The 14,099-nt window shown below is 45.3% G+C and overlaps 1 protein-coding gene across 3 annotated transcripts in view; it reads left to right on the plus strand.

Annotated features, from left to right (window-relative positions):
- LOC132830785 (growth factor receptor-bound protein 7-like) overlaps positions 1 to 14,099 on the plus strand; it is a 117,080-nt gene that overhangs the window by 87,940 nt on the left and 15,041 nt on the right. For 2 of the 3 annotated variants that reach the window (XM_060848630.1, XM_060848632.1), the window contains 3 exons: positions 2,150 to 2,248; positions 2,706 to 2,786; positions 4,185 to 4,301. In XM_060848630.1, coding sequence (XP_060704613.1) covers positions 2,150 to 2,248; positions 2,706 to 2,786; positions 4,185 to 4,301 — 297 coding nt within the window. The remainder of the gene's footprint in view (positions 1 to 2,149; positions 2,249 to 2,705; positions 2,787 to 4,184; positions 4,302 to 14,099) is intronic. The other variant, XM_060848631.1, reaches the window with a different exon arrangement.

Genomic DNA, 14,099 nt, shown 5'->3' on the forward strand with positions numbered 1-14,099 from the left:
GTCTAACTGTGAGTGTGTCTGTGTAATTCAGATATTAACCACCAGGTGGTAGGATTTACTGCAGTTCATGTGAATGTGCTTTGGGTATCTATAACTGCTGCCTCTGTGACGTTGACCGCCTCAACATGTCCACCCCTCTCCCCCACTCCAACCTCTCACCCTCACAAACCACAACCATCCAATCCCTCTGCTCCAACCCCATCCTCACCATCAAACCAGCGGAGAGGGGAGGGAGGTTGGGGGAAGAACGCAGAGCAGTGGTAATTTGGCACATTGACCTCTACATTGCCAAAGTCAGGCACCAACTCACGAACACCTCCTCCTACTGCCCCCTAGACTACAACCTCACCTTCCATTACCAAACCATTATCTTCCAGATCATCCACAACCTCATCACCTCAGGGGATCTCCAACCTCATAGTCCCAGAACCTCACACCATCCAGTTCTCTATCCTACCCAAAATTCACAAACCTGACTGGTCTGGTCGACCCATTGTCTCCACCTGCTCCTGCCCCACTGAACGTATCTCCTCATATCCTGACACCATTCGGTCCCCCTTGCTCCAGGAACTCTCCACATGCATTCAGGACACCACCCACGCCCTTCTCCTCCTCCATGGCATTAGTTTCCCCAGCCCCCAACACCTTATCTTCACCATGGACACCCAGTCCCTGTACGCATCCATTCAGCATGGGGAAGGCCTCCCAGCCCTCAATTTCTCCCTCTCCTGTACCCTTCCACCAACACACTCATTCGATTGGCCGAACTGGTCCTCACCCTCAACAGCTTCTCCTTTGACTCCTCCCACTTCCTTCAGACCAAAGGGTAGCCATGGGCGCCTGCATGGGCCCAGCCATGCCTGCCTCCTTGTTGGGTATGTGGAATAATCCATCTTCCATAGTCACACCTTCTCCTCCACTACATTGATGACAGTATCGGCGCCACCTCGTGCTCCCACAAGAAGGTAGAACAGTTCATCAACTTCTCAAACACCTTCCACCCTGACCTCAAATTCATCTGGGCCATTTCGGAGACTCCCTCCCCTTCCTGAACCTCTCCATCTCCATCTCCAGTGACTGACCCAACATGGACATCTACGTCAAACCCATCGACTCCCTTGGCTACCTGGACTGCAGCTGCTGTCACAACCCCCTCCCTGTACAAATGCTACCCCTTACTCCCAATTTCTTCACCTCTGCCACACCTGCTCCCAGGAGGGACGATTCGACTCCAGAACATTCCAGATGGCCTCCTATTTCAAGGACCACAATTTCCCCTCCCACATGGTCAACAATGCCGTCCACCACATCTCCTCCATTCCGACCTCTACCCTTGAACCCCACCCCTCCAACCGCAACAAGGTCAGAACCCCCCTGGTCCTCCCCTTCCACCCCACCAACATCCAGATATATCACATTGTTCTCCGCCATTTCCCCCACCTACAGTCAGAACCCACCACCAGAGATATATTTCCCTCCCCACCTCTATCAACATTCCACAGAGACCATTCCCTCCGTTTGTGTATGTGTGTGTTTATATGTATGCCTGTTTGTCTGTCTGTGTATGTTTGTGTGTGTGCGTGTATGTTTATGTGTGTGTCTCTCTACCTTTGTGTGTGTGTGTGTGTGTGTGTGTGTGTGTCTGTATATATTTATGTGCATGTCTCTCTGTCTTTGTGTGTGTGTGTGTCTGTATATGTTTATGTGCATGTCTCTCTGTCTGTGTGTCTGTGTGTGTGTGTGTCTATGTCTCTGTCTGCGTCTGTCAATCCTCACCATCAGTGCTGTTCCCAGTTACAGGCCCTCAGTCCTGAGCCTGGCTATTCCACCTTGGAACAGACTGCACTACACCACCCACTGTAGACTAGGTCTCAGTCCGGCCCATCGAAAACTGCCCCTCGATCCAGGCCACACGCTCACAACTCAAATTTGCGTTATCTTACCCTCATAAAAGCAAGATCTTGACCCACATCATCCTCTTCAATATTTGCCATGTTCCCCCGCTGACCCTAAATGCACTTTCCCAATCCCACTGAGCTCCTCCTTCCAAACTCACTGCCACAGTCCACTGTGTTCCAGCTCCCTCGCCCTGTCAGTAATCTCTCTCCTCAGGTGTGTCTCCTGTTGATAATGTTCTTCCCATCAATAGTTTCACAGGTCGGATAATGGCCGGAGTGATCTGGGAGTGCTGTGCTCGGACGATGAGCAAAGTCGCACGTGTTGGATGACAGCATTCCGCCTCTTCAAGGTTTGTCTGACCAATGAGTACATTCCTGATGAAGACCAGGTGTGTGTGAGGGTGGCACACATGTCTCGGGCTGAGGCATTAATGATCATGATGATGTTTCTGGGGCAATCTGAGGATGTGGTGAGGGATGCAGTGCACCGTGCAGGGACAGCTCCTGACAGTCCTGCTGTATTTCATTGCCTTTTCACATCCCAACCACCACCTACAGCAGAAATTAGGATTTCACTCCCCATAACCTTAGGTCTCAGGAACTAAACTGGAAACTGGTGTCAAGAGGAAGCACATGTATTTTTAATGGGGTAAGAGGAGGGAACTGGGATTAATCAGATCAGGAGCGAGAGGATGGGTTGAATGGTCTCTGACTGACTGACTGTGCAGGCTGATGCTGGGATCTCCCCCAGATAGACCTTTGTGAATTTTGCTGGGATTCTATGATAACACTCTCTTTGTTCTGTAGCTGGGTGAGCAACTCTGTCTCAACTATCAGATAATGCAGCAAAAGAAGAAACCGCAATCCTGGATCCAGCCATCCATCATGGTGAGTGTGTGCCTCCATTCTCCCACACCCCCCTCCTGCCCCCACATCACCTACACCTCACATCCCCATCCCCTCCATTCCCCCACACCCTACTCCCACATCCTCCAATCCCCTCCTGCCCGCATTCCCCACCCCTACATCAATCCCATCCCCTCCCTCCCCCATTCTCCCATCAATCCACTCCTAACACCATCCCCCCAATTCCTCTCCTGCCCCATTCCCCCGGCCAATCCCCTCCTTCCACCTGCGCATCCTCTCCTTCCCCCATCTTTTTTTGCTCCCCTCCCCATCCCCTTCTGCCCCTCTCCCATCTTCGAGACCACCCCAAGACCCAGTCCCCCTGAATCCGAGACACAATCAATCCTGTCAACACACCAACTGATTATTTAATAATTTCCAGAATCATTTAATTATTGAGAAACCATTTTCTGTTTTCATGCTTTCTCAGTTTCACTTCTGACAGTTGTGTGAAATTGACGGAACATCACGTTTTGCATTTATTTCAGAAATGACGGGTATTTTGAAATTTCTCTGACCTCAGCAGGTTTCTCACTAACATTAATCCTTCATTTCATTTCACTCAAAAGGCAGACAGCAGCTGCTGTACATTTAGTGAACCGGGGTCTGAGCCAAACTGACCAGCCACAAGGTCTCAGTCCATCTGATGTAGTTCCATGTGAGGCAGGGGGTGGGTTTGGAGTTGGGCAGCTGTGGAGGGGGTGTTACTGAGCTGGATTAGGAAGTGGAAACCAGCCTGTGTATCAACTGACTGTTGAGTCCTCCTTGAATGAGTACGTGGGTGAGTACGTGGGTGAGTACGTGGGTGAGTATGTGGGTGAGTACGTAGGTGAGTATGTGGATGAGTGTGTGGGTGAGTACGTGGGTGAGTACATGGGTGAGTACATGGGTGAGTGTGTGTGAATCAGGGGATGAGGAATGCATAAGGATGGCAGAAAACCACAGAAATAGGATTCTCTGTGATGCTTCTCTTGTGGATTAACCTGTCAATTCACTCTGTGGAGACAGTCTACAGCCAGAGCACCTAACAGCAGGCTTCAGGAGTAAATGGGGCTAAGTCAGGTGGGCTTGGGATAAATCAGCAGGTAAATCAGATGTGGATTAAGCAAAGGTGTAAACTTAATAGGGAGATGGCAAATCAAACGCAGGGGCTTCAAACAGAAGTGTTATTCTTTGGGGGTGAATGAAGAGCTGTTTGTGCGATCGCCAATGCTGAAGGGCACTGGGAAACTCTGGGGACAGGGTTCATTTCTTGTGACAATCCCTTATTACACTGAACATACAACAAGTGTCTGTGGGAATGTTTGGGATGGTGTAATGAGTGACTATCTTCTCCACACGTGTAACTGACTATGTTCCCATTCATCACCTTCATCACAGACAAATGTTTCGGAGAGTTGCCTGGTTCCAATGGATTTCTCGGGATGCACAGGGCGAGTGATTCAGAACGCAAAAGAAGCTTCGTCAGTGGCGGAGGAGGAAGCTCAGGCTTGGAGGGTATGGATCCCAGTCACAGGGACTTTGCAGCTGCTCAGATGTTTGACAGAGAATTCTGACAGGGAGAAAAAACAGTTCATGTTATCAACCATTAGCACCACAGACTGGGGCCACCCAGCTGTGCCAACTCCTTTGAAGATCTATCCAATTAGTCCCAGCCCTTTCTCCTCTCTCTTTCCCCAGAACTTTGCTTAAAATTGTCTCAGCTACACCTTACATTTATAAAGCAGCTTTAATAAATAACCTGTCACAAGTCACCTTCATAGGATCAATTATAATGAAGAATTGACACCAGCTCACTTAAAGAGATGTTAACACAGAGTGACCTGAAACCCCAGTGAGAAGATCAGTTGTTTTTAAGTGGGGCCTGTGTCCATCTGCAGCAAGACTTGGACCATATCCAAACTTGGGTTGATATGTAGCAAGAGCTGAAAATGTGTTGCTGGAGAAGCGCAGCAGGTCAGGCAGCATCCAAGGAGCAGGAGAGTCGACGTTTCAGGCATGAGCTTGATATGTAGCAAGTAACAGTTGTGCTACACAAGCGTCACTCAAAGATCATTTTCACCAGGAACGAATCCTTGAGATTCAATGGGATTGCCATCATTGAATCCTACATCATCAACGTTGCTATTGACCAGAGCAGAACTAAATCTGAGCAAGTCAGAGATTTGGAATTCTACAGCAAGTAACTCACCTCCTGCATCTCCAAAACCTGTCTGCTATCTGCAAGGCACAAGTCACATGTGAGAAGATGTACTGTCTACTAGTCTAGATGAGTACAGTTCCAGTAGATGAGTACAGTTCCATAGATGAGTACAGTTCCAGGAGCACTCCATCATCCAGAACTGGCTTCATTGCCACCAACTCCACCCCTTTCAATATTCACTTCCTTCACTGTTGTTGCATGGTGGCAGCAGAGTGTACAAGATGCAAAGCAGAAATTCATCACGGCTCCTGAGACAGTTCCTTCCTTACCCATGACCATTTCTATCTAGAAGGACAAGAGCAGCAGACATACGGGAACATCGCCACCCACGAGTTCCCTTCCAAATCACTCACCGTTCTCTTTGTTCATAGTTGTTGATTCAAGGTTTTTGGAACTTAGTTCCTATCACATCCCCATAGGAGTGGGCTACTTGGGCTGTTCGACGTGCTCCATCACTCACTCAGAGTGGGCCTGATCTGGTTCTCATCTCAGCTCCAGTTGTCAGCCTGCGCCCCATAATTCTCTATTCCCTTATTACCCTCAGCTTGGAATACCTTTAAAAACTCAGTCTCCAAGCTCGAATGATCCTTTGATAGAGTCTGAGAAAGGAGACTTCTTATTCTGAATCTGTGTCCTCCAGTTTTAGTCTCTCCCAAAAGTGGAAACATCGTCCAGTGTCCACCCTGCCCATTCCCTTCAAGAACCTCTCATTCTTCTAAACTCCAACAGATATAGGCAGCAACTGTTCAACCTGCCTTCATAACATAACCCGCCCCTTCCCCGGAGTGAGGATGGAGCATTGTGGGTCTGCCTACAGCATGTGGGCAGTAGCAGTACAAGAACGTAGCTCACCTTCTCAAGGGCAACTAGGGACAGGCAATAAATGTGTCCCCAGCCAATGATGCGCACATTTCATGGATGTATAAAAAATTGTTAGCAATAACTTTTCCAAGGAAAGAGGCATAAAGGTTTGGGGAGGGAATTCCAAATCCAGGTCCCAGGCAAGAACAGCTGCCAGTTTTATAAGGATCAAAATTGGGGATGTGTAATGGCCAGGTTTGGAGAAATGCAGAGAGCTCAAAGGGTTGTGGAATTGGAGAAGGTTGGTGTGAGGCTATGGAGATATTCAGAAATGACGATGGGAATTTTACAATTTGGAGTGCTGCCAGATGAAGAATCCATGCAGGTCAGTGAGCACAATGGGCACATATGTGTTGGATACATATACAATGGATACATATGTGTTGGATACATATACAATGGATACATATGTGTTGGATACATATACAATGGGTACATATGTGTGGATTGTTCAGATGCAGCAGCAGCTCTTTGGATGAGCTGAGATTTACAGAGGGTCACAGCTGCATATTGGAATATGGAGCCTACAGTTAAGGGATGAATGAGGATTTCAGTAACAGCTGGATAAAGGAGAGGAGCTGATAGAGGAGGATGGTGTGGTCAACTTTGTCAAAGACTGCAAACAAGACAAGGAGTATGTCAAACTCGCCACTTTCACTGAGAGGATGTCACCTAAGATTTTGATTCATTTAATTTAGTGATCGTCAAGGGGCATTGTGGACCAGATTTTATGAGCATTAGAAACAGTGGCCCCATATCTACATACTTAGCTGATCACAAATGGGGAGAGTTGAGAAGGTATATGTATGGGAATCAGGTTGGACTGGGATAGAGTTCACCTTATAAACTCTGCATCTGAACTCCCAGAGGGAGAGTCGGTGCTGAGGTGGGCATGATTCAATGTGAACACACCCTGAACTCTCTCCACTTTTCTCTATTATTTCAGGCTGGGACTTCCCAAGTCAAAATTAAATGCTGCAGATATCAGGCAGTAACTGAAAGTGAGCCTGGCAGTGTTATACTGCATCAATATACAGAACTAACCCTGTTCCAACTGTGTTTATACTGCATGATATAGAGTAATACTGACCCCAGTGAGATTGGACAGTGTTTATTACAGAATTACATTGATCCAAATCAAGTTGTATACATATATGCAAGCCTAAACTGTCCAGCCTATCCTTATCCCGGGAAACAGTCAGGTGAAATTTCTCTGCATTTTCTAATGTGTTTATGTTCTTTCTTAAGCTAAGAGACAAAAACTGTTCCCAGTACTCCAGAAATGGTCTCACCAATTCACTGCACACTTGTAACAAAATTTATTAACTGAGGTAGATTGGGAAAATACATTAAAGGCACGACTGTACATATTGGACAATAGGTTGTCTTTAAGAAATATGACCCACAGCAATTATACATTCCTTCATAGTGCAAAAACTCAATAGGTCAGTCAATTCTGGCTGTCAAAGATGCATTAAAAATTACACAGCCTTACAAAAAAAGTTTATAAGACTGTCAGAAAAAAGTGGATCAAGTGTTAGAATACAGCAAAAGAGAATGAAGAAACTGTGATAGAGTGAGAGTTAGGAAAGGGAGAATAGATTATGAATGCTAATAGCAAAAGACGTAAAAAGAGCTGGAAAAGCATGTACAGCTTTTTAAATTCATTTTATGGGATGTGGATGTCACTGGCTGGGCCCAGCATTCATTGCCCGTCCCTAGTTCCCCCTTGAGAAGGTGGGGGTGAGCTGCCTTCTTGAATCACTGCAGTCCATGTGCTGTGGGTTGACCCACAATGCCCTTAGGGAGGGAATTCCAGGATTTTGACCCAACGACGATGAAGGAACGGTGATATATTTCTAAGTCAGGATGGTGAGTGACTTGGAGGGGAACTTGAAGGTGGTGGTGTTCCCATGTATCTGCTGCCCTTGTGTTTCTAGATGGAATGGTCATGGGTTTGGATGGTGCTGTCTGAGGATGTTTGGTGAGTTTCTGCAATGCATGCTACTGAGCATCGGTGGTGGAGGGAGGGGATGTTTGTGGATGTGGTGCCAATCTAGCAGCTGCTTTGTCCTGGATGGAGTCAAGCGTCTTGGGTGCTGTTGATCTGTAAGATGAAAGCATTTAACTAAAACAAACGAACCACCATTGCTGCAAAATTAGGAGAATTTATAGTGGGCAAGTAGAAAATGGCAAGAGGTAAAATGATTACCTTATGTCTGTTTTCGCTGAGGAAGATACATGAGTTCTCCCAGGATTAGAGGTTCAGTTGACTAAGGAGAATGAGGAGTTGAGGGAAATTAGTATTTGAAAGTTGTACTCGAGTTACCAGCACCTGATGATCTGCATCCCAGAGTGTTGAAGGAAGTAGCTATTAGGATAGCCAATCGAGTAAAAAGTGAGGTCTGCAGATTCTGGAGATCACAGTTGAAAATGTGTTGCTGGTTAAAGCACAGCAGGTTAGGCAGCATCCAAGGAACAGGAAATTTGACATTTCGGGCCAGAGCCCTTCATCAGGAATGCTGATGAAGGGCTCTGGCCCGAAACGTTGAATTTCCTGTTCCTTGGATGCTGCCTAACCTGCTGTGCTTTAACCAGCAACACATTTTCAATTAGGATATCCAATGCCTTGGTGATTATCTTCCAAAATTCCTTAGTTTCTGAAATGATTCCTGTAGATCGGAAGCTTGCAAACATCACTTAAAGATTCAAGAAAGAAACAAAGGATAAAACAGGGAACTTACCAACCCATCATCCTTACCTCAGGAATAGGGAAAATGATTTGATTTGATTTGATTTATTGTAGCCACATGTACCTACGTACAGCGAAAAGCCTTGTTTTGTGACCAGTACTGGTAAATCACAGCAAACAAGACATACAGACCATAAGGTGCTCAGACAGAGCAAGGCATACAGGGTTACAGCTGCACAGGAGATGCACAAAACAAGATCAACATTATTTGAAGTTAGAGAGGTCCTTACAGCAGAGTAATAATGGCAGGGCAACAGCTGTTCTTGAACCTTTTGGTGCGTGTGTTCAAGCCTCTGTTACATCCACCTGATGGAAGACCCCACCTTTTGGGGTGGGAGCCTTTCCATGGCAACGAGAAGTGTAAATGGAGTCCATGGATGGGAGGTTGGCTTCCGTGATCATCTGGACTGTGCACACCACCTTCTGGAGTGTCTCATGGTCCTGGGTAGAGCAGTTACTGTACCAGGCCGTTGTGCACTCTGATAGAATGCTCTCTGTGGTGATTCTGCAAAAGTTGGTGAGGGTCCTACTGGACATGCCAAAAAAACTGGAATTTGTCATAAAGGACATAATTAATTGATACCAATGATCTGATTGAGCATAGTCAGCATGGATTTGCAAAAAGGGAATTGAGAGTTCTTTGAGGATGTTATGAACAAAATTGATGAAGAGGAGTCAATAGACAACATATTTGGATTTTCAGAAGACTTTTGTTAAGTTTCTGTACAGTGGGCTGGCTAGCAAAATTAAAGCACATGGAATAGGAGGGGATGTGCTTGTAAGGATTAATGATTGGCTAGCATGCAGAAAACAGTGTAGAAATAAATAGGTCATTCTCACTTTGACAGTCTGTGGCTCAGTGGTACTGCAAGGATCATGATTTGGGCTGCAGCTGATCACAATATAGATCACAATGTAATATCCAGATGTTTGGAAGATCCAAAGGAAGATGTAAAGTAGCTTCAGGAGGATTTGGATAAACTTGGTGAATGTGAAATAGATAGGGGGAGTATTTCTTAAATGTAAGAAATATTACACAAGGACTAACGTGTCCTTGTTGATAAGTCACTGAATGCTGAATACAGGTGCAGCAAGCTATTAGGAAAGTTAATGGCATGTTAGCCTTTATTACAAGAGGAGGTGAGGACAGGAGCAGTAAAGTCTTGTTTCAATTGTATTGGGCCATAGAGCTGTACAGCATGGAAACAGACCTTTTGGTCCAACTTGACCATACCAACCAGACATTCTAAACCGATCCAGTCCCATTTGTAACCTTCTAAACCCTTCCTATTTATATATCCATCCAGATGCCTTCTAAATTTGCAAGGTTTGTGAAGGTTTGTAGCTCAGGTTGAGGTTTAGGGTGTAGGTTTGCTCGCTGAGCTGTAGGTTTGATATCCAGATGTTTCATTACCTGGCTAGGTAACATCATCAGTGGTGACCTCCAAGTGAAGCGAAGCTGTTGTCTCCTGCTTTCTATTTATATCTTTCTCCTGGATGGGATTCCTGGGGTTTGTGGTGATGTCATTTCCTGTTCGATTTCTGAGGGGTTGATAGATGGCATCCAGATCTATGTGCTTGTTTATGGCGTTGTGGTTGGAGTGTCAGGCCTCTAGGAATTCTCTGGCATGTCTTTGCTTAGCCTGTCCCAGGATAGATGTGTTGTCCCAGTCAAAATGGTGGGTTTTTTCCACCTGTGTGGAGGGCTACAAGGGAGAGAGGGTTGTGTCTTTTTGTGGCTAGCTGGTGTTCATGTATCCAGGTGACTAACTTTCTTCTTGTTTGTCCTACGTAGTGTTTGTGGCAGTCCTTGCATGGAATTTTGTAGATGACGTTGGTTTTGTCCGTGGGTTGTACTGGGTCTTTTAAGTCCTAAAAAACATCAAAAACACCAAAATAGAGGAAGACAAAACAATGATCTCATTCGACGTAACAGCACTGTTCACCTCATCAACATCGACCTGGCAAAGGAAACACTTACCACACTTTTAGAAGAGACCATCACACACACCCCACCCACCATCAATCACATTACCAACGAAAACATCATGAAGCTAATGGACCTGTAGCTCACCACCCACTTCACTTTCAACAACATAATCTACAAACAAACCAACGGCACACCCATGGGATCTCCGCTATCAGGATTCATAGCAGAAGCAGTAATGCAAAGGCTAGAACAAACAGCCCTACCAACCATCAAACCAAAAATATGGGTCCACTACGGAGATGACACAACTTTGTCATCACAAAACGAAAGAAGATAGAAGAGATATTTAACATCATCAACAACACCCTCACAGGCATAAAGTTCACCAAGGAGGAAGAAACTGACAACAAACTCGCATTCCTGGACGTCACAGTCGAAAGGAAAGACAACGGAGAACCACAAACCTGCGTACACAGAAAACCGACAAACACTGACCAAATACTTAACTACACCAGCAACCATCCCAACACACACAAACAAAGCTGTATCAGAACACTATTCCAATGAGCCACCACACACTGCAGCACAGACAAACTTCGAAAAACAGAAGAGAACCACCTATACGACATATTCAAGAAGAACGGATACTCAAAAAACACAGTGTGCAGATTCCTCAAGAACAAACCATGACAAGCAGACCAAACACAGCCAGAAACCCTAACCACCTTACCATATATCAAAGAAGTTTCAGAAATGACAGCCAGACTACTGAGACCCCTCGGAATCCTAGTAGCACACAAACCCACCAACACTCTCAAAGAAAAACTAACAAACTTAAAAGACCCAGTACAACCCATGGACAAAACCAATGTCATCTACAAAATTCCATGCAAGGACTGCCACAAACACTACGTAGGACAAACAGGAAGAAAGTTAGCCACCAGGATACATGAACACCAGCTAGCCACTAAAAGACACGACCCCCTCTCCCTCATAGCCCTACACACAGATGGGAAAAAAACACCATTTCAACTGGGACAACACACATCTATCCTGGGACATGCTAAACAAAAACATGCCAGAGAATTCCTAGAGGCCTGGCACTCCAACCACAACGCCATAAACAAACACATAGATCTAGATGCCATCTATCAACCCCTCAGAAAACAAACAGGAAATGACATCACCACAAACCCCAGGAATCCCATCCAGGAGAAAGATATAAATAGAAAGCAGGAGACAACAGCTTCGCTTCACTTGGAGGTCGCCACTGATGATGTTACCTAGCCAGGTAATGAAACGTCTGGATATCACACCCACAGCTCAGCGAGCAAACCTACACCCTATGCCTTTTAAATGTTGCAATTGTACCAGCATCCACCACTTCCTCTGGCAGCTTGTTCCATACATGCACCACCCTCTGGGTGAAAAAGTTGCCCCTCAGGTCCCTTTCAAATCTTTCCCCTCTCACCTTAAACCTATGCCCTCTAGTTCTGACTCCCCCACCCCAGGGAAAAGACTTTGCCTATTTAGCCTATCCATTCCCCTCGTGATTTTATAAACCTCTATAAGGTTACCCCTCAGCCTCCAAAGCTCCATGAGAAAAAAGCCAGTGTATTCAGCCTCTCCCTATAGCACAAACCCTCCAAGCTTGGCAACATTCTTGTCAATCTTTTCTGAACCTTTTCAAGTTTAATAACATCTTTCCTATAGCAGGGAGGCCAGAACTGAATGCAGTGTTCTAAAAGTGGCCTCATCAATGTCCTGTACAACAGCAACATGACATCCCAATTCCTTTACTCAATGTTCTGACCAATGAAGGCAAGCAAACATGCCAAATGTTTTCTTCGCTACCCTGTCTACCTGTGACTCCATTTTAAGAAATTATGCACTTGTACCTTGAGGTATGTTTGTTCAGCAACTCTCCCGTGACCCCTACCATTAACTGGAGAAGTCCTGCCCTAGTTGGCCTTACCAAAATGCAACATCTCACATTTATCTAATTTAATATCCATCTGCCACTTCTCGGCCCATTAGCCCATCTGATCAAGGTCCTGTTATATTCAGAAGTAACCTTCTTCAGTGTCCACTGAACCACCAATTTTGATGGCATCTGCAAATGTACTAACCGTACCTCCTATATTCATATCCAAATCATTATGTAAATATGAAAAGCAGTGGACCCTGCACCGATCCTTGCGGCACACTACTGATCGCAGGCCTCCACACCGATAAACATCCTTCTACCATTCCCTTCTGCCTCCTACCTTCAAGCCAATTTTGTGTCCAATTGGCTAGTTCCCCCTGGATTCCATGTTATCTAACCTTACAAACCAGCCTACGATGCGGAATCTTGTCAAACGTTTTGCTGAAGTCCATACAGACAATTCTGCCTTCATTAATCTTCTTTGTCCAATTTTCAGAAAATTCAGTCAAGTTAGTGAGACATGATTTCCTATGCACAAAGCCGTGTTGAGTACCCCTAATCAGTCCTTGCCTTTCCAAATACATGTAAATCCTGTCCCCCAGGATTCCCTCCAACAACGTACCTACCAGTGGCATCAGACTCGCCAGTCTATAGTTCCCAGACTTTTCCTTACCACCTTTCTTAAATAATGGGACTATATTAGCCACCCTCCAGTCTTCCAGCACTTCACCCTTGGCTGTTGATGCAAATATCTCAGCAAAGGGCCCAGCAATCTCTTTCATAACTTCCCACAACGATCTGGGATACACCCGTTCAGGCCCTGTGGTTTATTCTACCTTTATGTATTTTAAAACCGTCAGAACGTCTTCTTCTGTAATTTTCCAAGACATAATTTCTTATTTCCCCAAGTTCCATAGCTTGTTTCCTTCTCCACAGTAACTGCTAACACAAAACATAGGAGCTTGTTTAGACACACCCCTGGGGAACAGTATGCAATTTTCATTTCTATGTCTCAGGAAAGATATTCTTTCCATAGAGAAAGTGTAATGAAGGTCCATCAGATTGTTTCAAGGATGTCGGAACTGTCCTATGAAGAGACACTGGGTCAACTGGACTTGCATTCTCTAAAGCTTTGAAGAATAAGAGGCAATCTTATTTGAAACTTGCCAAGTACTTCAATGGAAGGACAGGCTCGGTGTAGGTGAGATGTTCCTCTGGCTGGGGACGTCTAGAACCAGAGGACATAATTTAAAAATAAGGGGGACTGTCTCTTAGCTCAAACATGAGGAGAAATATTTTTACTCAGAGGGTTTTGAATCTTTGAAATTGTCTACCGCAGAGGATTGTGGAAGTGCAGTCTTTCAGTATGTTTACAGCAGGGGTGACTGTCACAGAGGAACATGGGAATGAAGGGGGTAAAAGACACTGAGGTGTTTGATCAGAGGCAATTGTATTAAATGGCAGAACAGGGTCAGAACAGGGTCAAGAGGCTGAATTGTCTGTTCTTGTTCCTATATTCTTTACTTTTATACTCAATTCTGTTAATAACAAATGACAATATTCCATTTACTTTTCTAATCACTTGCTGGCCTTTTGTGAATCATGTACCAAGACACCTAGAT

The sequence above is a fragment of the Hemiscyllium ocellatum genome, chromosome 32, assembly GCF_020745735.1.
Source record: "Hemiscyllium ocellatum isolate sHemOce1 chromosome 32, sHemOce1.pat.X.cur, whole genome shotgun sequence".
Lineage (NCBI taxonomy): Eukaryota > Metazoa > Chordata > Chondrichthyes > Orectolobiformes > Hemiscylliidae > Hemiscyllium > Hemiscyllium ocellatum.